This window comes from Callospermophilus lateralis, chromosome 9, assembly GCF_048772815.1.
Source record: "Callospermophilus lateralis isolate mCalLat2 chromosome 9, mCalLat2.hap1, whole genome shotgun sequence".
NCBI lineage: Eukaryota > Metazoa > Chordata > Mammalia > Rodentia > Sciuridae > Callospermophilus > Callospermophilus lateralis.
In genome coordinates, this window is record NC_135313.1 from 6,976,062 (window position 1) to 6,994,008 (window position 17,947).

The 17,947-nt window shown below is 50.4% G+C and overlaps 1 protein-coding gene across 2 annotated transcripts in view; it reads right to left on the minus strand.

Annotated features, from left to right (window-relative positions):
• Efhd1 (EF-hand domain family member D1) overlaps window positions 1-17,722 on the minus strand; it is a 51,727-nt gene extending 34,005 nt beyond the window's left edge. The window contains exon 1 of one of the 2 annotated variants that reach the window (XM_076866056.1): window positions 17,656-17,722. Coding sequence is in view for 1 of the 2 variants with exons in the window: in XM_076866055.1 (XP_076722170.1) it covers window positions 4,821-5,167 (347 nt within the window). In the remaining variant the exon portion in view is untranslated. Of the gene's footprint in view, window positions 1-4,820; window positions 5,245-17,655 lie in introns of those variants that run through there. The other variant, XM_076866055.1, reaches the window with a different exon arrangement.
• Between the last annotated feature and the right edge of the window lie 225 nt (window positions 17,723-17,947).

Genomic DNA, 17,947 nt, shown 5'->3' on the forward strand with positions numbered 1-17,947 from the left:
GGCCCTGACTCCGGCAACTGATGTCCTTATTAGAAAGGCTAAGTGAAGACAGAGACGAAGATAGGGAGAAAACACCAGGTGACAACAGGGGCAGAGACTGAAGTGCTGCCTCTGTAAACCAGGGCATGCCAAGCACTGCCAGCAGCCCCCAGAGGCGAGGAGGGAGGCAAGGAAGGACCAGAGCCTCCGGAGTGCGCAGGACCTACCCAGGCCTTGGTTGAAGACTGTTAGCTGCCAGAACCAAGAGAACGGCCTCTGCAGTGTTAAGCTCCCAGCATGTGGCACTCTGTTCAAAAGCACCAGAAAACACATGTGCTGACTCAGCACTGGAACTAGTGGTCCCTTCAAAGGACTCTGAAAGGAACAGGTAACCCCCTGAGTGACCAGGCCACTCCACAGCTCAAGCAGAAGTTCAATCAACTTCAAAGGAAAAATGAGACTGGCAAAGTAAGTTATTAAAAAAAGGACAACACAAAACTTCCCCAAATTAAAAGCTCTGGACGCACACCAGCCCAGTAACTCAGGAGGCCAAGGCAGAAGGATCAAGATCAGAAGGATCGGAGTGCAAGGCCAGCCTCAGCAATTAGCGAGATCCTCCTCACAAAACAAAAACCTACAAAAGGGCCAGGGATGTAGCTCAGCGGCAGCACGCCCCTGGGTCCCATCCCCAGTACCACACACACACACACACACACACACACACACAATTACAGCTATGTGACGTTCTGAAAATCAGTGACTAAAACTGACTGGGCCTCCGACGTAAGCCAAGCACTGAGCCAACTGCTTCATGCAAGTTAATTTACTGAATCCCCTGAAGGAGAGGTGGTCCCATTCTACTCCCACTTAACAGAAGGGGTACCTGAAGCAAGAGAGCTTTTAATCTCGTGCTCCAGGGAGCAAGGGGTGGGACCAGAGTGTGAACCTGGGAAGCCTGGCCCCCAGCCCTGGTCCTCACAGTCACCCGGGACTGCTTTGCCATGAGTAAAATTCAGAAAGAAACCCACAGTGTGACAAGTTGGAATGTTGTATGTTCTTTTTTCTTTCTTTCTTTTTTGGTACCAGGGTTGAACTCAGGAGCACCCGACCACTGAGCCACATCCCCAGCCTTATTTTGTGTTTTATTTAGAGACAGGGTCTCACTGAGTTGCTTAAGGCCTCGCTTTTGCTGAGGCTGGCTTTAAACTCATGATCCTCTTGCCTCAATCTCCCAAATGGCTGGGATTACAGGTGAGCACCACCACACCCGGCTGTGTTGTATGTTCTTTAACTTTTTTTTTTTTTTTTTGGCACAGAAACCAAAGGGAAATGAAGGAGAGAACATTCTCAGGTCTCGGGCAGAGGCACCGTAGGGACCAGCTGGCTGGTTAGACACCGCCACACAGCCTGAGCAAGGAAGGCCTTGGCATGAGTGCCACTGGCCTCAGGGGAAGTGCAGGCTGCAGAGGGACCCAGAGGCCTGGGCAGGGGTTTCCTTGCCTGGCCAGCAGCCAGTGGTCAAGGCAGCTGCAGATATATCAGTGTGGTCGGTGCAAGAGAAGCTTTGGGGGGGGGGGGGGCTGTGGCACATCCACATCGGGGAAACCTGGGAAAAGGGAGCCACCAAGCCTGCACACTGTTTCTAATTTTTTCTTTAAAAGCTCTTTTAAAAGACAGTAGGCAGAGGAAGAGGAAACCCCGGGGCTCAGTAAGTATCCTGGCTGGGCCACAGGCAAAGCTGGGACCACAGAAGTCATTAGCAACAGAGGGCCAGCTACAGGACAGGTGATCCGGCCCGGCCTGCAAGCCACCCAGTATCAAGCTCCATAGCAGCTTTCCCTGGTATGTGTGTGTGTATGTGTGTGTGGGGGGGGGGGGGGCGGAGCCTGGAGCTTGCCCTGGCCTGGGCAAGGGCGGGGCAGGGCACACAGGGGACTGGTATGACCTAGCCACCACAGGCACTGCAGGCACTTCAGAAGACCAGGGCTGGTCCATCAACTGTGGTCACGGCCACATGGCCTCTATGAGGGGAATGAGGGCTACAGCCAGATGCACTGGAAATGTCCAGGCAGCAAACTCATCCAGAATGGGGAGACCTGCTGGAGTGGCAGGAGGAGAGGGAGGAGACTCAGTGGTTGCTCAGGTACACACATCAGGCAGGAGCCCCCTGAGAGAAAGACAACGAGCCAGCTGGGGGATCCTGGGGTTCACGGATGAATAGGGGAGTCTGGGATTACGTGGAGCTGTGGCAGAGCTGTGGCGCTTGAAGGTAAGGCAGGGAGGGGAGAACAGGTGGGCAGGGTCTGGGAGAACTCCAGCTGTGGACACATGCCCTCGCTTCAAGGGTGGGGGCACAAGGTGGCCTGGCCAACAAGAGCAATGAATTCCCTGACTACAGCAGTTGGTTAGGAGCCAACAAGAAACAATAGCAGTCAAGAACAGTGGTGCATAACTAATCCCAGCAACTCAGGAGGCTGAGGCAGGAGGATCACAAGTTCAAGGCCAGCCTCAGCAACTTATCGAGGCCCTAAGCAACTTAGTGAGACCTTCTCAAAAAATAAACAGGGCTGGGGATGTAGCTCAGTGGCATAGCACCCTTGGTTTCAATCCCCAGTGCCAAAAAAAATTTAAATTTAAAAAGGATTAGGGACCTAGCTCAGGTAGAGTGACCCTGGATTCAATCTCCAGTACAGTGCTAGAGAAAGAGGGGGAGAGAGGGAGAGAGGAGGAGAGAGGGAAAGAGGGAAAGAGGGAGAGAGGGAGAGAGGGAGAGAGGGGGAGAGGGGGAGAGGGGGGGAGAGGGGGAGACAGAGAGAGAGAGAGGGAGAGAGGGAGAGAGGGAGAGAGAGAGAGAGAGAGGGAGAGAGGGAGAGGGAGGGAGACAACAGTAAAGCTACCTTCCTTGCAAATAAGTGTCACACCAAGGCCTCTGCCGTGGATGCTCTTTCCCAGTGGACTTACTGGAGCTGCTGTGGCCACACTGCCACCGCCAGGGATGAGCTACTTTAGAATAAGGATAACACAGAGAGGGAGTGGCTTTAAAAAATAGAAACAAGGGCTGGGTGTGGGTAGCTCAGTGGTAGAGTGTGTGCTTGAGAGATCCTGGGTTCAAACCCCCTCCCCGCCACTGCACCAAAATAAAGGAAGAAAAAGAAAAAGAAAGAGAAACAAAGCATGGATGGCATCCTTTGAGCTCCTAGATCCAGCCATACTTGAAGCTGATGCTGGCTTTTTAGTTTCAGGAGCCAAATAATTCCCCTTTTGTTTATGCCAATATTTACTGCAAGTGACAGAAGACCCAACCAATGTCATAGCTCAAGAGAAATACTATGCACAGGTTCCTCTATACTCTGTCGGGACCCCAGATCACATACTGTCTTCCTCTTAGCTTGACACAGAACGCTGGTCCAGTACCTGTTTCCTTACAGAGGCCACCTTGCTTGGTCTCCCAGGGCCCTCCCACGGGGTGGTCTTCCCTGCATTACTCTTAGGCAGCTAACAAACTTACCCTTCCTAAGACGGTTTTGCAGGAAGAGTGAAAGAAATGAAGGAGAGAGGGTAGAAACTCAAATGATCACACAGCAACCTGAAAATGAAGGTCCGTCCCCAGACGCCCTCCCTGAATCTGTCAAGCCTGAGAAGTAGCACTGGGACATGGGAGCACCCAGGCCAGAGCAGTCTTCCCATGAAAAGCAATAACCACAAATAACCCCCCCCGGGGGGTGGGCGGACCAGCCTCACAGATAGCTTACAGAGAAATCTAGGTGTCAGGGAGGCTCGGCCTTAGGAGGCTCCCAGGTGCCCCCTCGGTAGCCTTCAGAACAGGGGCAGTTCAGGCTCCCTGCCCCACAACGCCCGCCACAGCCCTTTAAATAGAACCTCCTCTCAGAGGACAAACACATTCCAAGCGCTTTTAAAGACGCCCCGGCAGGACCTGGCCGGCGGCCTGCGCTCCCCCAGTAATTTTTCCGGTCTCGGCCCAATTCTGGAAATAATATTAATAGCTCGGTAGGAGCTTACGGTGTGCAAAATACTTTATGGCCTTAAAAGGCAAGGGACTATTACTGCTCCCACTCTCCAGATGAGAAGAGTGAGGACAGGGAGGTCCCAGACGACAAGACCCTTCGTGCCGCCTCTTTCGCCGGGTGTGCGGGCTCCAGGTGCCCCGGGTGAGCGATCCCCCGCTCACTACATAGCCAGGCGCAAATGCAGCCAGCTGCCGAGGCCGGTTCTGACCCACACCTCGGGCCCCACAGGCAGGAAGCGGGGAGCCACCTGGCGACGCCCCCAGGAGGCTCCCGCGCCGCTCGCGCTCCCGGGAACTGCTAAGTCTCCTGGAAGCCTAGGGCTGCAGCTCTCAGCCTCGCGGGTACCTGGGACCCCGCGGCGGCCAAGCATTCACTTTCCCCTTTTGTTTTAAAAGACAAAAGGACGACAGGGGCTAATTCCCCCTCGGGGATAAGATCGAGCTGGCAGGTGAGGCGCCCTTTCCTAGAAGTGGGGTTCAGTGCGTCTTGCGACCTGCGCGCGAAGGGGGCGGAACCCTTCCCGGAGCCAGGGACACCCGCTTGGTGGCCCCAGGGCAACTTCTGGGTTCGGTCCGGGTGCAAAGGGCTCCCGCTCTGACTCCCGGCGGGAAGGTCCCTCCACCGCGCGGGGAGAGACCGGCGCGCAGGACCCGGTTCCGCTGGCTCAAACGCTAAGGGCACCCCGGGGCCCCTGCACCTCCTTCCTGCCCCGGTTGCCCCTCCTCCCGGACCCCCGCCCTCCTCCTGGGTCCTGGGCCCGGCCCCGGGAGCGCAGCGCACGGGGCGCACGGGGCGCACGGCGCGGGCGCTCACAGTTTGAACTTGCTCTCCAGGTCCTTGATGAGGCGCCGGCTGAACTCCGGGAACTCGGTGTAGGGGTTGAAGACCCTGCAGCGGCGGGGCCGCGCCGCGCCCTCGTTGATGTTCAGCCGCCGGCTCAGCTGGGCGCTCAGCTCCGCGCCAGCACTGGCTGTGGGCGCTCTGGCGGGCGGCTCGGGCTCGAGCTCGGGCTCGGGCTCGGGCTCAGGCTCGGGCTCGGGCTCCAGCCTCGGGGCTGGGACGGCGAAGGGCGCAGGCTGGGGGTCGCCCTGGCCGCCTTCCTCAGCTTCCTGGAGCCGCAGCCGGCGCTGCAGCTTGCGCGCCAGCTCCTCGCTGGCCATGCTGGCGGATCCGGGACGTGGGGACGCTTGTCCAGGCGCGGGGACCCGGCGGGTGGCGCGCTCCTCGCAGGCTCGTGGCTCCGCGACACTCCGCCGAGACGGCAGGGGCTCAGCGGTTGGGAGGAACCGCGGGCGGGCGGGCGGGGCCGGCAGGGCGGAGCCGCAGACTTAAGGAGGCGCCGGTGCTCGGGGACCGTCAGCCGGGCGGGAGGCCCTGGGCGTCTTCGCGTCCCGCCGACCGCGTCTCTCCTCTCCCCGGCTGGGGCTGGGAGGCTGACCGCCTGCCCGCTTCGGGCGTGAATCCCGGGATCGACTCCGACCTTGCCGCCAGCGTCTGCTCCTGGGGAGCCCGGGGACCCCGTGGTCCCCCGGGGAAACGATATCGGTCAAAATTTTCCCGACCGTTCGTTTCTAGCCCCCAAGAAGTGTCCCGGACTGAGGAGCTCGCGGCTTGGGACAGACTGGGGGGAGGGGAGGCGAGCACCCCTGGTGACACCGCGTGCCCCCACCTGTCCCGAGGTCCTGGAGTGGGAGGCTCCAGCAGGGAGTGTGGGGCGGGAGAGCTGCGTTTCAAACCCCCATGGAGGGGCTGGGGAGCAGCTTAGTGGAGGACCGCTCGCCCAGCATGCCTGAGGCCCTGGGCTTGATTCCCAGCAGGCACACCCGCACGCACAACCCAAAACACGGCCAGGGGCGGTGCAGCAGGATCTGTAATCCCAGCCACTCGGGAGGGAGGCTGAGGCAGGAAGATCTCAAGTTCAAGGCCAGCTACAGCAGATTAATTAAGCGAGATCCTATCTCAAAAAATCAGAAGAGCTGAGGATATAGCTCGAGGGTAAAGTACCCTTGGGATCAGTCCCCAGTACAAAATAAATAAATAAATAAATAATTTTAAAAGCACCTCACTCACTGAAAATAAGTTTTTCCAAAACATGCTAAAAATATTAAAAGCAAATAAACAGAAGAAGTTTTGGTTCCCCTGGAGGTAAGAGACCAGCTCAGCTGCAGGAGCTCTGGACCTATTTGGTTTGCTTTGCTTTGTTTTGGGTGTAACACACAAGAAGAAAAAGAAAAAACTTGAAAATAAGCAACAGTTTAAACAAGAGGGTAAAAACAAGTACAGTCGTCATTCTCCCTAAGGAAGCTGATGCTCATGACGGTTGGTTACATCACCCAAGCACTGAGAAGAATCTTGTAAACACAGGGCGGACTCAACTCAGACCCTAGCAGGCTGAGCACATGTCTATGACTCTTTGGCCTGGAAACTTGAGTCAGGGTCCAGCCTCTGTCATGTGCATCCTATATGACATGTTGGGGACAAAGGAGATGGCGGGGCATATGTGCCTGTAATTAAAATGTTATTTCGGGGGTTGTGGAGTGCAGCTCAGGGCAGAGCAACATGCTTAGCATGCACTACGTCCTGAGTTAGATCTCCAGCACCCAGGAGCAGTGGCTCACACCTGTAATCCCAGCACTCAGGAGGTTCACAAGTCCAAAGTTAGCCTCAGCAATTTATTGACGCCCTCAGCAATTTAGCAAGACCCTGTCTCAACATAAAAATACAAAAAGGGCTTAGGGTGTTGCTCAGTGGTTAAGTGCTTCTGGGTTCAATCCCTGATACAAATAAATAACTTTAAAACAAACATAGCATAAACATATGTTTAACATTCCAACTAACTCTCTTAACTGTTGTGTAAAACAGGTTTTGTGCATGAAATGGACAAACCTATTACAAGGTGCTGCAATTCCTAACCTGGTGGAGGTGACCAGCAGGTCTGCTTTGTTGTCACATCTGTTTTGAGCATTTTATGTGATATCTTTGACCAAATGTTTTTTAAAATTTTATAGACTCCATTAACAAGAAACTCTGCATGAGGGCTGGGGCTATAGCTCAGTGGTAGAGCGCCTACCTTGCACGTGTGAGGCAGTGGCTTTGATCCTCAGCACTACATAAAACTAAATAGATACTGTGTCCAACTACAACTAAAAAATATTTTTTAAAAAGAAACTCGCATGAATAGGCGATAACATTTTAAAACCACATTTACATGCTAAAATTTATGCTTGCTTACATGAAAAAATTTAAAAGCTCTCCCTTGTCTTTCAACTTCCAAACATAATGTTCAAAATTCTTCAGTGAATGAGAGTGAGTTTTGAACAAAATTCCATTTTTTCATTTGAGTGTTTCCAAATGAGGAAGCGCTTTTGCATAATGCACATGTGTGATGTGAACAGTCACTGGGTACCATTCAAAGGCACATCCCCGGCAGGAGCAGAGATGAGGGGCTGTGTCCACCAGCAAACCCCAGCCTCCCTACCACTGACATAGGGGTGGGAGACAGGACACCCTCTAAGCTGTGTCCCACCCCTGACAGCAATTATTCACCAGGCAACGCTGGCTACCCCTGGGGATGAACTCAATGTGTCACTAGTGACTACTCCAGGTGGCCATAGTCCTGGCCATCCCAGACACCCCCCAGCACGCCTTCTCTAACATCCAGGGTGTGTGCCTGACAAGGAACTAAGCATGATCCCTGATGATGGACCAAGATCACTCTTCTTTTAAGTGTGACTCATATTTTGTAACATAAGCTTCAATATATAGAAGAAAACCAGAAGGACCAAATTATTAACAATTGTTTTTAAAAATTCTTATTTTTTGGAATATCCTATAATGAATATATAGAACTGTCAGAAAATAAATGCCATTGTTTACAATGAGGAAGTACCTGACGGTGGACTTCTTGCTGGCAGTGTTTGTCTTGTTGTGAACCCATGAGCTCATTTATTGCACTAATGTTCTTTTGGTGTAATTAAAGGAGGTTCTACCTTTTGTAGGGAAAACCAAATCATTGGTTTAATTCTAAGACTTCATGTTCATTTTTACTACTGTGTAACAAACCATTCCCACACTTCCTATATTCGGTTCACAGATCTGCAGCTGGGGCAGATCTGGGTGGGGAAATCTCTCCTGGAGTCCACTTCGTGAAAGCAGGGGCAGCACCCAGGCTGGGCTGGGGAATGCCCTGAAGACTTGTCCTCACATGTCTGAGGCCTGATGCTGGCCGATGGGTGGCGCCTCTCTGGGGCTGTTTGCTGTAGTGCCTAGACAGGATTCGGAGCTTCTGGCAAATTACACTGTGGAAACTGAACACACGTGAAAAACTCTTCGAACAGTGTTACCTAAAAATTTATTGCTCTCAAGAGGAGGTTCCTGGAGGGTAGCATGCCAAGAGAGGTCAGGAAGCACTGCATCCCTTCTCCATACCTGACCCTGTGCACTTGTCCATCTCTATCCTTTATCCTTTATAATCAAAGGATTTTTTAAATATTTATTTTTTAGCTGTAGTTGGACACAATACCTTTATTTCACTTATTTATTTTTATGTGGTGCTGAGGTCGAACCCAGGGTCCCGCACGTGTGAGGCTAGCGCTCTACCACTGAGCCACAACCCCAGCCCCCACTGAACCCTTTTTTATGTTCTATTTTGAGATAGGATCTTGCTAAGTTGCTGAGGCTGGCCTGTAACTTGCCATCCTCCTGCCTCAGTCTTCTGAGTTGCTGGGAATACAGGCATGCACCATCATACCCAGCTGTGGACCACTTCTTAAGGATCTCTCTAGTTCACTCTCTCAGCCACCCCCTTTTTTTGTAATGCTGGAATTGAATCCAGGGCTTCATGCATGCTAGGCAAGCAATCTACCACTGAGCTACATCTGCAGCCTTTTAAATTTAATTTTGCCAGGTGCATTGGTGCATGCCTATAACCCCAGCAAGTTGGGAGGTTGAAGAGGGGGATGGCAAGTTCAAGACCAGCTTCAGCAATGTAGTAATATCCTCAGCAACTTGGCAAGACCCTGTCTCAAAATATAAAATAAAAAGGGCTGGGGCCAGGTGCAATGACGCACACCTGTAATCCCAGCACCTTGGGAGGCTGAGACAGGAGGATAGAAAGTTCAAAGCCAGCCTCAGCAACAGTGAGGCACTAAGCAACTCAGTGAGATCCTGTCTCTAAATAAAATACAAAATAGGGCTGGAGTGTGGCTCAGTGGTTGAGTGCCCTTGAGTTCAATCCCCGGTATCCAAAAACAAGTCGGGGGGTGGGGGGGGCCACTGGGGATGTAACTCATTGGTAGGGTTCAATCCCCAGTACTGAGGGGGAAAAAAAGTTCAATCGAAAAGTGTTAGCAGTATAGTCAGTCAGGTGAGACGTGGAGGTCAAGAGGATGCCTGCAACAGGAAGAAGAGGGGTTCTGAGCTCCTGTAATGCTCTGGTTTTGATCTGGTTGGCAACTGTATGCGTGGTTCACTTTGCACAATAACATCAAGCAAGAATCTCCTGATATGTGGACTTTTCTGCATCTGTGTCTGTGTAGTTTCACAATTTGGCCACAAATTAAAAGCATACCCCCTGACCCCACCTGTCATCATCTAGACACACTTATCAGAAGTTTCTCTTCATTTCTGCCTACTCTTTTACAGTGTAACTGCACACTAAAGCCAGCTAGGAATGCACAAACCCTTCCTTCCCAGAACTCCCTAGTCCCAAGTTACAGGATCACACCTGGAAGGGTTCTTGCCAGAAATACCACAACAAAAATCAACACGGATTGCTAAACCAACACAGAAGCGTTGATCACCGGCGTCTTGTTTGGATCCACCACGCTGCAGCTCTCACTGAGCCACGTCAAGGAGATAAGATGTGCACATCCCACACTCCAGAAGAGGCTCCTCTCCAAAACTCTGGAGCTAAGGCACCTTCCTGCTGATATCCACGTCCCTGCCTTTGAAAAATCATATAAAATATTCACGCCTAGGGTTAAGGGTGCCGTGTTCACTGAAGGCATGAGTCAACTACCTGCCAACAATGCCCACCTGCCGCCAATAACAGTCTTTGTTACTCTGCCTCTCGTTCACTGACTCTCCCAGGTGGCAGCAAACTGAACCTTTCGCTTACAACATGATTTGGGCTCCTACAACCGAAAGGTAGGATCTGCGCCTCTCTCTCTCTCTCTCTCTCTCAAATATTTTTAGTTGTAGATGGACACAATATCTTCATTTTATTTTTTTATGTGATGCCAAGGATCGAACCTAGTGCCTCACACATGCTAGGCAAACGCTCTACCCCTGAACCCCAGCCCTGCACCCATGTCTTGAACCTGCATGCGCTCTTGTGACTGGTGGACTAAAAGCTTGAGGTAGAAATGGGGCTAGATCACTCTGAGATGTGCACTTGGAACCCTGAATAACCACGAACTGAGTCTAATTGCTTGAAAGCTGTCAAGCTGAAGGTAACACAAGTGGGCTCCAGTCAACAACAGTCCAGAGGGACCAGCCCCCAACCCTGCCCCAGTTCCACACCTGTGAGTAAAGTCATTCATCTTGGAAGGAGGCCATCTGTCCCCACCTCCACCAGCCCACTCATTAGGATCACTCCAGACATCAAGTCACCCCAGCTAGCTCCAAAACATCCTAGAGCAGAGAGGAGCCACCTTGCCTGTGCCCAAACTGACCCAGAGCGCCCAAGAGCATCAGGAGATGGTGGTGTCTATTTATCCCTTGATTTGTGTTTTCTTTAGTTGTGTAAATCAAACATGATAAAACTGACCAAGTTATTTTAAGTGCACAGCTTGGCAGTGTTAAGTACTTCCACGTGGAGCTCCGCATCCCCGGGACTTTTGCAAACTGAAACTGCACCCCAGGAACAAACCCTCATCCCCCTTCCCTGGCCCCGCCCATCAGTTTCCTGCTTCTGCCTCTGGAATCTGAGACTTCAGGTGCCTCACAGTGTCCTACAGTGCCCTACAGCGTCTGTCTTTTTGGGTCTGGTTGACTTCACCTAGCACTACAGCCTCGAGGTTTGTCCCTACAGGATTCCCCTCCTTTTTAAGGCTGGGTAACTTTCAGTGTCCTCCTATGCCACATTTAGTTGCCCCAGTCATCCGCGGATGGATGCCGGCTCCTTCTACCTGCTGGTTGTTTTGGACAGGGCTGCTGAGAACAGGTCACACCACTGAATTTGAGCTGTGTGTGTTGTTAAACCACAACAAATAGCTGAAACAATCTTAGTCCTCAATAAAAGTTTATTAAAAGAAAATGACTATGCTAGGCGCGGTGGCGCACGCCTACAATCCCAGCTGCTCCTGAGGCTGAGATGGGAGGATCCCAAGCTCCAGGCCCACTGGGCAACTCAACAAGACCCTGTGTCAAAATAAAAAATAAAAAGGGGTGGGATGCAACTCATCGGTACAGCACCCCTGGGCTCCATCCCCAGTACTGGGGGTTAGGAGGAAAAAAGAAAATGACTACTCTATTTAAAAAAAAGAAATGTGGGGCTGGGGATGTGGCTCAAGCGGTAGCATGCTCGCCTGGAATGCGTGCGGCCCGGGGTTCCATACTCAGCACCACATACAAAGATGTTGTTGTGTCCGCCCATAACTAAAAAATAAATATTAAAATTCTCTCTCTCTCTCTCTCTCTCTACCTCTCTCTCTCTTTAAAAAAAATAATAAAATAAAAATAAAAAAAGAAATGTGTCACTAAGCAAAGCATTTCTTCAAAGATCAGGGAACAAATTGCTCAGACAATTGCAGCCCCCTGATCACTTCTTTAAAAAAGCAATATCTGGGCTGGGGTTTTGGCTCAGTGGTAGAGTGCTCACCTAGCATGCATGAGGCACTGGGTTCGATCCTCAGCACCACATAAAGATAAAAAATAAAGATATTGTGTCCACCTAAAACTAAAAAATAATTTTTTGATTTTTTTTAAAAAAACAATATCTGCTTTGTGCCTGATGCTACCACACAGAGGCAAACATAGACAAACAGTGTGGACAGACAAGCAGGCCAGGCACCACTGAGGTCTGGAGCAGCCCAATCTAAGTACAAAGACTAAAGAAGAGGGAGATTTATGAATACTCTGGTGAGTATATGTTATCAACCTTGACCTTGTAAGAAGAAAATATGTATTTTAGAACTATATGTAATACCATGTAGAATCATACACAAGGCTGTATCCACCTGCATATAAAGAATATATAGAATACACACATAACTGTGCATAATGAAGAAGGTAGGACAAGGTTGGGGACCACTGTGACAGAGCAAATTTCTTCCACTAAATAACAGGAAACTATCCGTTGTATTTATTATTGAACCAGGTAGGGTGTCCCCTGCCCCAACCCCACTGGACCCAGGGCCTCACATGCTAGGAAATCACTGAGCTCCATCTCTGGCCTTTTTTCATCTTTTATTTTGAGACAGGGTCTTGCTAAGTTACATAGGGCCTCATTAAATCACTGAGGCTGGCCTCAAACTTGCCATCCTCCTGCCTCAGCCTCCCCAGTGGCTGGGATTATAGGCCTGCATACCATGCCTGGCTTCACCATTTTAAGTTGCATTTCCCTCATGACTAATGATGCTGTTCAGATTTTCATGTCTTTATTAACCATCCACATATCTTCTTTGATAAAATGTTTATAAAAATGTTTGGCCCATTTCTACTGGGTTGTGTGTCTTTATTTTGAGTTGTAAAAGTTCCTCCTACATTCTGGATACAAGTCCTTTGCTAGACATATATATTGTATCTAACGTTTTAAATTATTCTTGGTGTCTTACGAAGCTCATGCTTGTTTTATTCAATAAAATATTCCTCAGAGTCAGGTATGGTGGTTCATGTGTTGGTTCCCAGTGACTTGCAAGGCTGAGACAAGAGGATACCAAGTTCAAGGTCAGCCTCAGCAACTTAGAGAGACCATGCCTCAAAACAAAAAGTAAAAAAGGACTGGGGATGTAGCTCTGTGGTGGAGCACCCTGGGTTCAATCCCCAGGATTGTAAAGATGAATAAATAAAACACCCCAAAGAGGGACAACTCAGTGTAGAGGTGCTATGTGCCCCAGTGGTTGGGTATCTCAGAAACTTTAACAGAACAAAACAGCAGTGATACGAACTCTGAAATCATAACTCCTGCCTGGTGTTAAAACCTTCTGAATCCTGGGCCAGGTAGGTCAAGGGCCCAAGAAGGTAACAGCCTCTGGCTTTTCTCCAGAAGGGGCACTGGCCTGTGGAAACCTGCACCCATCTGGAGCGACAGCCCCATGCTGCCCCAGGCTGGCTGCTGCCACAAAGGTCCCCAGGCATGGAGCCTCAGCTGCCCTCTCTCCTAGATGTGAGCACCGGAACAGTGCTCACCTCAGGGGAATCAGATATGGTTCTCAGAATCTCTAGAGGTTTGGAGCAGACAGTACTTCTCTGCGAGGCCCTGGGATGGATCCTCAGCACCACATTAAAATAAGTAAGTAAAATAAAGGTATTTTGTCCAATGACAACTAAAAAATATTTTTAAAAAATTTTTTGGTGCTTGGCATTGAACCAGCGCCTGGCCATGGTAAATGCCCCCTTCCACAGAGCTACGCCTGCAGTCCCACAAAATATTCTTGACAATGTGTGAGACACGATGTTGCCTGGTTAGTTCATCCACAACAGGTCCACAAGAATCAATGTCTTCATGGCAATATACAAATCATTGGAAGTGTAACTGATGTGATTCTGCAATTTGTATACGGGGTAAAAATGGGAGTTCATAACCCACTTGAATCAAAGTGTGAAATATGATATATCAAGAACTATGTAATGTTTTGAACAACCAACAATAAAAAAAAAAAAAAAAAAAAAAAAACAGAGGAAGGTCAGTGGTATTTGGAGACATCCAGCAGGAGCCACCAGGCTGCTTACCCAGCTGGCTATAGGAAAGCCCCAGGGGACTTGGCTGGACTAGTGACTGTCATCCCCACCCAAGCTGATGAGCCCAGGGGACTCTGTCCACAGTGGCCCTGGAGGTCCATGGACCCCCAGCTGAGACAGACACAAAGGAAAAGGAAGGCACCAAGAGCCAGCATCCCAGGGTCTCCACAGCCGGCGGGAGGGTCCACTCCACAGGGCACCCAGCCTCAAGCTCCTTCCAAACAGCCTGACAGCTGTAGGTCTGGCCCTCAGCTTCCCCAAAGTCACCTGGAAAAGGGATACCTGGGCAGGCCCATGGGTCTCAGAGCCACTTGCTCAACACAGGCAGCCAGTCAGCAGCAGCCAGCGCCCCTCAGCTCCCTGGCCTTCTGCAGCGCCCCTGTGAGGACACCAGCAGAATCCAGGACAGACCCAGTTCCCCAGGTGTTGGGGGAGGAGGTCTCCTCTTCTCTGAAGGGCAGTTCCACACGTTATCTCCACAAAAGCTGACCTGCAGGTTGGCCTGGAGCCACAGACTGGAAGGGCAGCCTGCTCCAATAGCAGTGACAGCCATGGAGACCCTGTCTGAACTGTCCCCATTTCCCTGACTCTGGGGCTCTGGAGGACTAACCTCCCTCTCGGCAGGTGGTGCGACAGGCCATCCACTCTCAGTCCCTCCTCTGGGGTTTTACAGCCGTGTGTGGGTTGGGAGAGGCTGCCCGTGTTTAAGGATCCTGTCCCTTCCTATCCTGCAGAAACTGAGGGGATCACCTGTGCACCACTGTAATTGCGATGAGTCGCCTGGCCTGCTCTCTTCTCTGGGAGGGGAGAGGAGGGGGCTCATCTGGCTGGGCACCTGCCCACCTGTTTGTGTTGTTGGCTTTACAACGACAGGGAAGGGCAAAAGATGAGGATTTATTGCACGTCCCCTTTAGCCACTGTTGGGAATGACAGGGGGACCTGGTCCACACCCACAGGGAGAGCCTCAGTGTAAGGAGGAACAGGAGAGCCTTACAAGGGAGATGGCCTCAGGCGAAGGCCCAGAAGGTGATAAGAAGTTGGAAGAGAGCCAAGATTGGGTTCCTGCCTGTCACTCTTAGTGGGGAGCCTCTTGGAAGCCCATAGTCAATTCATCTCTGGATCTGCGGGTCCTCAACACAGTGCTGACATATTTGAGCAAAGGGGTAAAAAAGACAAGGGAGGGGCTGGGGCTGGGGCTGGGGCTGGGGCTCAGTGGTAGAGCCTCGCCCAGCGCTTTCGAGGCCCTGGGTTCATCCTCAGCACCACATAACAATAAATAAATAAATAAAACAAAGGCATTGTGTCCAACTACAACTAAAAAAAAAAAAAAAAAAAAAGAGGGAGGAAGGAATTAATGAATAATTGTGTTGAAATTTACATTGCCCTTGACCTTGCCTCTCTGTTCACAGGGACTGGATGGTAGCCCAGTGGTGGAGTGCATGCTGAGCTGTGCAGAGGGCCTACAATCCCCAGTCCCAAAACAAAAATATCATATGTTTACATGAATGGACACTCATGATAAAAAAAAAAAAAAACAATAAAAAACCTCTTGCCTGTAATAGAAGAGTTTAGCTACCCACAGGTATTCTGATAGTGGGTGTATTTGAAATTACTTATTTAAAAAATATTTATTTTTTAGTTGTAGGTGGACACAACATCTTTATTTTGTTTATTTTTATTTATTTATTTTTTTAAAACACATTTTTTGTCTTTGTTTTATTTATTTGTTTTTATGTGGATCGAACCCAGCACCTTGAACCTGCTAGGTGAGTGCTCTACCTCTGAGCCACAACCCCAGCCCTGAAATTACTTTGTCATTGTGCTTTATACATTTTTCTGAGCTTACACTGCAGTTCCCTGGTTTTTCTTTTTTTTTTTTTAATTTTAATATTTATTTATCGGCGGACACAACATCTTTGTTTGTATGTGGTGCTGAGGATCGAACCCGGGCCGCACGCATGCCAGGCAAGCACACTACCACTTGAGCCACATCCCCAGCCCCGCCTGGTTTTTCTTTACCTCTCATTTGCTATATTGAGCAAGCATTTTCCCCCTTTCCCAAGTAAGTTTAATGTTATTCCACTACTTGTCACCTTAAATTAAAAAACAAAAATTTGAGGCAAGGTTAGAGCTCAGAAGTAGAGCACTTGCCTAGCATGCATGAGGCTCTGGGTTAATCCCTAGCACCACCAAGTTTATTTGTTTGTTCAGTCCTGGGGATTGAACCCAGGGACACTCAACCATTGAGCCACAACCCCAGCCCTTTTTATTTTGAGACAGCCTCTCATTAAGTTGCTTAGGGCCTTGCTAAATTGCTGAACCTGGCTTCCAACTTTCAATCCTCCTGCCTCAGCCTCCTCAGTCCCTAGGATTAAAGACGTGTACCATCACACCTGACTCCCAACAAATTTTTGAACCCGTATTTTCCTAAATTAACAAAGTCAAGAACAAAAGTTTCCATTTTCCTGCAAATGCCATGATTTTGGCCTCTTTTAATGCTGAGTAATATTCCATTGTGTATACATACCAAAGTTTCCCTATCCATTCATCTATTGAAGTGCATCTATATTGTGAATTGTGCTGCTATAAAAAAAAAAAAGAACAAAAGTTTCTTACTTCCTCCCCACGTGAAAATTGAGAGATCTAGCACATTCTTCCCCTCTTCCTGTTTATGCCCAGAAATTGTTCATTCATTCAATGAGATGATGAATACACACTATCCTACCTACACTCTTGATTACTAATGCTAACAACAGTAAAAGCTCCTATTTAGTGAAAATTTACTATGTGCGGTACAGGGCTTATCTTTACATGCACGGCCTCATTTAATTTTTCTAGAAATCTACGCCTGGGGTTTTGCCATATTTAACCTTCCCACTCAAATGCCAAGTGACCTCACCTTAGAAGGACTTGATCTCTGCAGGTGGAGCCGGATCTGCCTTTTCAAAAATCAGATGGCCTGGCATGTGCCCAGGTCGGAGTAGCCCACTGGGGCCGACTCGGCGCACACCAACTTTACAAATGAGAGTCAGTGTGAATGCGACACTTGCTCAGCGCCCCTCCAGGCCTGTTGCGTCTCCCGCTACCACCCACCCCACGGAGCAGAGGGGGGAGGTGAGGAAGGAGGAGAAAAGCCTCCTCCTGTTTCACTGACATGGCAGCGGCATTCAGTTGAGGACTTAGGCTCAGGGATTGCAGGAGGCCGAGGGGTCTCTAGGAGACCCGCCTGAGAGCCAAGGATGAAAGAGCCAGGAGTTCAAACCCCAGAGTGCCCCTAGTGGTGGAAGTGAGGGTGACAGGGTACCTGGGCAACGGGGAACAGGACTGGCAAAGTTGAAGGGGGCTCTAAAGGGTCCCAGCAGCAACCGACCCTCCGTTTCCCTGCCCGCTTTCTTTTTTAGGTGCTGGTCATTGAGCTCAGGGCCTCCTCTGGGCACCGAGCAACATCCCCAGTCCGTTTCTTAAATTTTATTTGTTTGTTTGTTTTTGAGACAGGATGCCTATTTATTTTTTTGCCCAGGATGGCCTCGAACTTGCGACCGTCCTGCCTCACCATCCTCCGGTAGCTGTATTACCGTTGTGCGCCACCGTTCCCGGCAACCCCCCATTTAATGTCTGGGAAACATCTCGCCTTGAAGGCGACGCTCTCAACGTTACAGATCGTGACTTGAAGAGAGAGTGACACCGAGGAGAAAGGTCGTTGTTGATAGAAATAAGTGGGGTCAGGGCAGGAATGAGTATTTACCTGCCCCGGCACGGTTCTCCAGAGCTCGGTTCTCGGAGCAAACCGCGCGTCGCCCCCGCGAGTCCAGCTCCCTGGGACAGGCGCCCGCCCGCGGGGGCGCCCTCTGCCGGACCCCACCGTTTGGTCAGGGATCATCTTGGGAAACGCTCCGCAGAACTTCCTACATCCATCGCACCCCACGCCTTTGCTCACAGGTCTTCATGCATTCAGCAAGTGTTTATGGAAGACAGCCTGTGCCAGGTGCCGTGCTTCCTGACGGCGATTCAAGGACACGCCGGGCTCCGATTCTTGG